Here is a 7,787-nt window from a genome sequence, read left to right on the forward strand (position 1 = left end):
TGGAGATTGATTGACACATTACCTTATCCTACAAATAGCTATTTATAGCTGCGAAGAGCTGCAGCGGGTACCGCACCCGCACCTGCAAATAGTATTTTTTACGCACCCCCGAAAACTTTTTTTGTAGTAGCGTAAGATTCAAACTTTCTTAGTAATTAAATATCAGTCTGCCTTTCCATTTTTAAAAAGACAGTGCTTTCCCAAACCGTGTGCTTTTGGAGAGCTTCTATCTAACAGTGAAAAATAGAATCATATACAGTATCTAAATGAACGACGTGTTTTGTTCTACCATTAGAAACATCTGGTTGGCATTGACACTTTTGGTATAGTGCTAAAAGCATAGATTTTATGCTCTGGAATAAACCCTGAATTAAGAACTCATCGGCCTTAAGGGTCATCCTTTATTTTGGAGAGAATAAACCTAGAAAAAATATACTGATGTCAAAAGTAACGGTTCTTTGATTCTTTGTTGATATTCTCTTGTAGTAGAGAACAAAAATCAGAAGTTTACTATCTGTTCTTTGCAAGGCGCGAATTAACAATTCTTGTCGCATGGGTCACGATCGAGAGAGCTGGTTGGTTTCTTTTTTATAATTGAACATGAAGTTTCTCTGGAAACTTACTGAAGCGCAAATAAAACACGTAAAATATCATACACCTGTTCCTTATCATTGTACAGCCTTGAACATTCGCCACAAAAAAAATTGAAACCATCTTCAGCGTGACGTTTAATATTCTTGAGAGATACATGAAGCCCAATAGTTATGTTTTGATGTCTTCCTTCCCTTTTCTTGAAACTGACATTTCAAAAATAGAAATTCTTATAGGATGTGCAAAATATTCTTTGATGCCATCCTTTCGTTTTTCTTGGAACCGACACTGTAAATTCGAGATTCTTATAAGATGAAACAAAAACCCCCAGCTCTGATGTATCCTGTCGCAGTGCACTCTGTACCGAGATTCGTACAAAGATGCCATCAGAAGACAAATGTTGCGGCATCCCATTGGTTTTATCAGCCCACAGGATGGACACAGCCTGCATATATAGCTCCGAAATAAATCCTATAATAATCTCATGGACCTGAAGCCGGTCACGGGGTGAGCATAGCTAGGCGCTCTTCTCCCCCACACCGGCACGCTTAGCATATGCCACTAAATATTCCAAGAAGCGCTCCTTGTCCCCTCCACACCTCTGCTCTGCCTCTGCTCTACTTATATCAGGAGCACCCATCCACGGTGCACACTTCTGGGGATCAGCGATTAGCAGGGAGTTGATTTGATTCGAGGATGAAGTTTGGCAAGTGGCTCAAGAGGCAGATCGAGCAGAGCCTCCTGGAGTGGCGGGACCAGTTCCTGCGCTACAAGGAGCTCAAGCGCTGCGTCGGAGCCATCCCCGGCGGCTGCCCGCCGTCGCCCTTGGAGGAGGCCGAGTTCGTCGCCACGCTCGACGCCGAGATCGACAAGATCAACTCCTTCTTCCTCGAGCAGGAGGAGGAGTTCATCATCCACCACCGGGAGCTGCAGGAGGACATCAGCCGGGCGCTGGGCCGCAGGGCGGCCGGGCTCGTGACGCCGGGGCAGCACAAGGCCGCCGTCGCCGCCATCCGCAGGGAGATCGTCGACTTCCACGGCGTCATGGTGCTGCTCCTCAACTACAGCAGCATCAACTACATAGGTAACCATCTGTCTGTCACTGCCGGCACGGCAGAAAGATAGATTAACCCGTCCGTTGCTGAAGAAGATCGTGGCTGCCGGTGGCTTAATTTGCAGGTCTGGCCAAGATCCTGAAGAAGTACGACAAGCGCTCCGGCGCGGTGCTGCGGCCGCCGGTGCTCGACGCGGTGCTGGAGCAGCCCTTCTTCGAGACAGAGACGGTGTCGCAGCTGGTGCGGGAGTGCGAGGCCATGCTGGAGGCCGTCTTCCCGGAGGCGCCCGAGGGCCAGGCCGCCGCGCGCCGGGACCGGGAGGCGCTCGCCGTCGCGGAGCAGAGCATCTTCCGCAACACCGTGGCGGCCCTGCTCACCATGGAGGACGTGCGCGCCTGGAGCTCCACCAGAGGCCGCCACTCGCTGCCGCCGCTCAACCTGCCGGACTCCGACTGGCTCCGCTCGTTCCAGATGATCCCCACCTGTAAGGATCACCGGGGTGTCCGACCCTAGAGGGGGAGGGGTGAATAGGGTCGCTAATCGCTTTTTAACCTAGAGCTCAAACTACTTGCATAAGATAAACCTAACACGTCCTACGCATGCTAGTTATGACTAAGGTTTATCTATGCTACTCTCTACTAACCCCTAAAAAGACTTGCAACCTAGCTAATCCTAATCAAACTAACTAGGAAAGTAAAGGTATGCAAGGTAGAGTAAGTGCGGAAACGTAATGCGGTAAGTAAAGAGGTAAGTGCAAGAGGGATGCAAACTCCCGAGTAGACACGGTCATGTAACGTGGTTCGGCATAAACGCCTACGTCCACGGGACACCGAGGCTCTTCCGATCACCGTCTTGCACTACGCCACCAATGGCGATGCCGGCAAGCAAAGGCAAGTGCCCACAAGACACCGAGTCTCGTGCACCGCCACCGTCTCTCTCGGTCACCCGGCCGAAATCCACTACGGAGCTTCTCCACCAAGGAGGGGGCCTCCTCTTCCCCCGCACAAAGTGTCGTTGCCACTCCACACCAAGACGGAGGGTCACACGACAGATCACAAGTTGCTTGCCGCAGCAAGACTTCTCTCAAGGGAGCTCTCGCAAGAACTAATCCCTATTACAAGCACTAAGCACTCTCACAAGTGTGCTTAAGCCTATATGATGTACAATGAAGCTCTATGGTGGTTGGAGATGATCTTTAGCTCTTGTATACTTTCTTGAACTCCAGCACACACAAATGATGCGGCCTTGGGGGTATATATAGGCAGCACAAGCAAATATAGCCGTTGGAGAAAAGCTGCCAGAAATGTGCTTAACACCGGTTAATCCGATGCTCCCCAAATTGTCATCGTCGGTTTAACCGGTGATACTAAACTGCCCACTGAAAACTAGCCGTTACGTGTACGGGCAATCAACCGACGCAATCGACCGGTGTATGTAATATTAGCGTCGGTTTAACCGGTGAGTGCAACTGTCCTCTGATCCTTGAAAAACAAACTCTCTGGACAACTGCACCGATGCCATTAACCGGTGCATCATCGGTTCATCCGATGTATGCATTTTTCTTGGTCTGCTTCTGCCATTGCACCGACGTATTCAAACTTGCTATCGTCGGTTCATCCGGTGCCAAACCCTAGCCCGCAGGCCATCTCTGTCATTGCACCGATGAGTACATTTTGCATTACGTCGGTTTAACCGGTGATACTAAAACTCCCAGACGTGCTCAAGTCAATGCACCGACGTGTGTAATTTGCTTGGCGTCGGTTCAACCGGTGACTTGATTTCTTTTAGGTTTCAGGGCGCTGCCCTGAGACCCGCGAGGGGCGGCTCCCCCTCGACCCCCGTCCGCTAACCGGGTAGCGGAACCCCCGTAGGGGCGGCCCTTCGGGCCTAGCTTCGCCTCTCTTCTCTTTGTCATCACTTGAACCTAAAAGCCTGAGTATATCATCTAAGCAAACACATTAGTTCAAGTGTTGCGTGTGTCATCAATCGCCAAAACATTATATTGAAATATGGCATGAGAGGCCATTTTCGCTACACCACCCAATGACAATAGTCGCCTTCTCGCCTTGGCCCCTCCGGGACCGGGAAATGTTGTGCTTTGTCGCCTGTAATTTCTAATTTTTTTTTTAAGTACTAGCTTGTACTAACGCTAGACTAAATAATGGAAGTTACAGTGGTGAGATGTGAGCTACCATACAAATGAGAAATTGTACAGTTTGATGCAATATCTGAGTGAAAGGTTAGTTTCTCAGGGTCTCTGCTTTTGCACTTTTCTTCTTTGATCATCAGTCCTCCATTGTGCAAGATAGCAAGGGCATGCAGGCCCACAAGGTAAAATGTTACTTGGAATCCAGACGGGCGTCCGTATCAGAGTCGGATTCAGCTCTCAATCCGGCATTTTATTTTAATACTTGGGCAACCGAAAAACACTAAAAAAACAGTGATGTTGACTCTTCACCGTATTCTGAACAATTCCTCGTACTGACAAGAGTGTCATAGCACTTGACACAGCTAGGAAGATGCATTCATTCTTCAAAAAACACACACACACACACAAAAGATGGACTCACTCTGATGTTTCTAGCATGTATGCTGAAAAGACTAGTTTTTTCTTTTAGCAGGCATCCCAGGATTATGAATTCAACCGTGGGACGACAGTGATTCTTGATATGTCGAGAGTCAAAAATGAGATCTCTGAAACGCATGGACGAGCGCACAGCAGCGGCCAAGCGCTGAACAAATCAAGCCGTCGCTGCTATTCCGGATCACATGACACAAGAATCAACCCATTGCTCGTTACTTGATACTCCCTCCGTCCCAAAATAAATACAATTATAGGACCAAGCACGTAAATCAATATTAAGTGCAAATTATCAAATTGCCCCTTATCTTTTTTAAAAAATATATAGACATTGACTTGTCTTTTGTAAGATAAGTTTCTGGAGACTCTTGTCTTTTGTTGTTGCTAGGTCAAAGTTGCATTCGTTGTGGAATAAATTTTGAACTATAGAATTGTATTTATTTTGGGACTGAGGGAGTAGCACTTAGCAGAAATTTCTCTCATTCGATTGTAGAATTAGGATTTCGGCCCTGACTGGAGCCCATTCGTGCTCGTTGACACATATTTACACGGTGATTATATAGTTTGCTCGAAACGATAGGCTATTACCACACTAATCAGGTGTCACACTTGAAACGGGAGACTACGTCGATGATTCTTCGGATAAAAGAATATGCTCCAAGGTGGCCGCAAGAAGCCAGGACTCGCAGATTTTACAAAATGCAAGAGCAAACTTGTATCCGGGTTTAATTTTATAGTAAGGTCGCTATGCGTGTTTGTTGTTTATACTAGGGTCAGTATTAGCTAGCTAGTAAGTGTTTTTCTTAAGAAGGCGCCGGGAACTACTACATATACAATTTATAGGGGCGGGTAAAAAAGCATTTTTAGGGGCGGATGTCTCACTCGCCCCTACTTTTCGCAGCTAAAAATAGTTATTTACAGAGACGGGTACGTTTCCCGTCCTTGAAAATGCATTTATAGGGACGGATCACCCCCTCACCCGCTCCTACAAACCCATTTCCAGGAGCGGATGATGCCCCTACCCGTCTCTAGAAATTGATTTGTAGAGACGGGTGAGGGGGTTACACGCCCCTACAAACCGATTAAAAAAACAAAAAAAAGCAGGCCCTCACCCCGCTGCTGCCGCTTCGGGCGCCTGCCACAGCGGCAGCCATGCCGTGTCCATCTCTAGTGTCTTCACGGGCTCCTGGTGGTCCATGGATGCGCGCCCGGGCATCGCCGCCGCCGCGCCGCGAATGCTGCTCCGGTTCGTGTCGAAGGACGCCCGCGACGCCATCCACCGCTTGAGCGCCGCGTCCTTCCTCGTCTGCAGCATGGCCTGGATCAGGGGCGGCAACAGGATTTGATCATTGGGGGGCAAGCAATGATTGAGGGGGGCCAACAGTCTTGCCGCAGGTCATTGCTGGGTGAGTTTCACCTTCAGCTAATGGAGCTACGGGAGCATTAGGGGGGGCCTGCCCCCCTGTCTCCACCCCTGGCCTGGATCTTCTCTGTCATCAGTGGCCGGTCGTTCCAATCGTCGGCGGTGAAGCTGCTGCCATCGCGCGACCGCTCCTGCAACCAGATTACCAAATTATCAAATCAGTAGATAGATGAACACAAGAAAGGCTAACACCATTTTTTCCCTTTGAGATATATAGCTAGAACAGCAACAGTGTCATATGAGCTAGCTAGTGCTTGTTGACACTAATTCGCGCCAAACACACTCGAATGCGCTAGAACGCGCGAACGATCGTCAAAACGATCAACACCGACGGAGCTCTGGGTGGACCGGTCTGATCGGTTTCAACAACCGTTCTAAACGGTGTGGGACAGAGCGCCGCGTAGACCTAGGAACACGAGCTCGGGAGGGACCCCGTCGGAGCTTGCGCAGCTAGGGTTGCCTTGAGGTCGGCAAGGCTACTCAGAACGCCTTTGAACGTTGCCGGGACGCAGGAAGAACAACAAATTAGGGTTTGGAAAAGCTAAAGTATGAGAGAACAAAAAGTAGATGTAAATTGTATTGATTCGATTGGGAATAACCTCAATAGGCCTTAGCCTTTATATTTATAGGCCCAGGAAGTCGTACCCTTTCAAGTTGATTTGTACAAGGATTCTAAACATAAAAACGAAATCTACTCGGATTACACTAGGCAAATCAGTCTGACCGATTGGCCCGATCGGTCAGAGCGGTCGGCCTCTGAGTCCACCAAATTTGGCTGTCAGTAGTACTCACAACGGAGCTGTGTGTACTTGGAGTCCCAGAACATAGAGGTGTCGATGTTGTACGACGACTTGCTGCTCCCGCATGGCGCCTGGACGCGCATGAGCGCCTGCATGCAGCGGAGCATCATGTTGGATTGCTTCCAGCACGGCGGGGGATGGGGAGAGGACCTCCAGAACAGCCATCTCCGGCACTGCTCCCGCTTCCCCTGCTGGACGCGGGACTGGAAACATGAGCCGCTGCAGCCTCGGCAAAGGAGGAGGGAGGAACAGGGGAGAGCGGCGCAGAACGAGAAGGGCAGGCACCTTCCGCCGCCAGGCGCTTCGAGCGCTGCTGAGGCCGGGAGGGAGGGCGGCAGCGCTGCTCAGACTAGGGAGGCATGGGAGAGAGGAGAGATGGGGAGAAGATAGAAGAAAAAAGATAAGAGAGTGGGTGGTGGAGAGAGAGTGGGGTCTGCTGCAGATAAGGATGGGTACCGCGCCACCGCTTTTAAATTTTTACAGGGGCAGGTGAGCCTATCACTCGCCCCTAAAAATAGACGTCCATTTTTAGGGGCGGGTGATGGCCTCACCCGCCCCTAAAAATGATATTTGTAGGGATGGGTGATGCTATCATTCGTTTCTAAAAATACACCTATTTTTAGAGGCGGCTGATGGCGTCATCCGCCCCTACAAATATATTTTTAGGGGTGTTTTAATTGCTACAGTAACCGCCCACTATTTATATGAACGGTGCAATTTTGGTCTGTCCGTGAAAAAAAATTAAGATGTTGCTACAAATCGTTTTTGTAGTAGTGGGGAGCGCTCACGCTCTTGATTCATTCCTGACCAAACGAGCACCAGTGCTGAGATGAAGACTCAAACCCTGGCGGCCAGGTTTCATCACAAGAAATTTTACCAGCTGAGCTACGCTCAATTCGCCTCTCAAATGCTTTGGTATAAGACAGTATCATTCCAGCAATGAATCGTAAGAGAAGCTGCTTGTGCGGCGGAATTGATGGGATGGAAAGATAATTTGATAAGCTAACCAATGGCTTTGGTGGCGGATGATAACAGGCAGGTGGGTACGTAGATGAAAGCGAGCCGATGGACGAGCATGACCAAAGTTTCGTGCAGGATATTCCTCCAAATTGCTAAGGCTCCAACACAGATGATGCCAAGTTGCTTCTTCAAGACAACCATCTGGAAGCGGCGGAAAGGGCTAGAACTCCTTTTTTGTAACGGAGTGTCGGCGAGTCAAGAGTTCGGCAGGGCTTAGGAAGTGCCAGCGACGAACAAGAGATGTGCCATGCCGATGCCCATATACATTCTTTCTAAAAAAATCTTTCTCATTTCGGGGATGGGAAACAACCTCAGAA

At 49.3% G+C, this 7,787-nt stretch overlaps 1 protein-coding gene and 1 long non-coding RNA gene across 2 annotated transcripts; one reads left to right on the top strand and one right to left on the bottom strand.

Annotated features, from left to right (window-relative positions):
* The first annotated feature begins 1,064 nt into the window (after positions 1-1,064).
* On the top strand, positions 1,065-3,871 carry LOC120676998 (SPX domain-containing protein 6-like). The gene is made up of 3 exons (XM_039958339.1): positions 1,065-1,675; positions 1,771-2,124; positions 3,683-3,871. Exons 1-3 carry the CDS (start codon positions 1,288-1,290, stop codon positions 3,691-3,693), a joined length of 753 nt encoding a protein of 250 aa, XP_039814273.1. The 5' UTR covers positions 1,065-1,287; the 3' UTR covers positions 3,694-3,871.
* Positions 3,872-5,077: 1,206 nt separating this feature from the next.
* On the bottom strand, positions 5,078-6,891 carry LOC120677018. Its single transcript, XR_005676088.1, has 3 exons — positions 6,443-6,891; positions 5,645-5,781; positions 5,078-5,545 (listed from the first exon to the last, which is right to left on the bottom strand). It is a non-coding gene; the product is annotated as an uncharacterized LOC120677018 (long non-coding RNA).
* Between the last annotated feature and the right edge of the window lie 896 nt (positions 6,892-7,787).

Source organism: Panicum virgatum, chromosome 5N (genome assembly GCF_016808335.1).
Source record: "Panicum virgatum strain AP13 chromosome 5N, P.virgatum_v5, whole genome shotgun sequence".
NCBI lineage: Eukaryota > Viridiplantae > Streptophyta > Magnoliopsida > Poales > Poaceae > Panicum > Panicum virgatum.

Bases quoted from the DNA above. Each gene is read 5' to 3' on its own strand.
- LOC120676998 (XM_039958339.1), top strand. From the start codon at position 1,288: ATGAAGTTTGGCAAGTGGCTCAAGAGGCAGATCGAGCAGAGCCTCCTG. The intron at 1,676-1,770 runs GTAACCATCTGT...CTTAATTTGCAG, and splicing joins CAGCAGCATCAACTACATAG to GTCTGGCCAAGATCCTGAAG.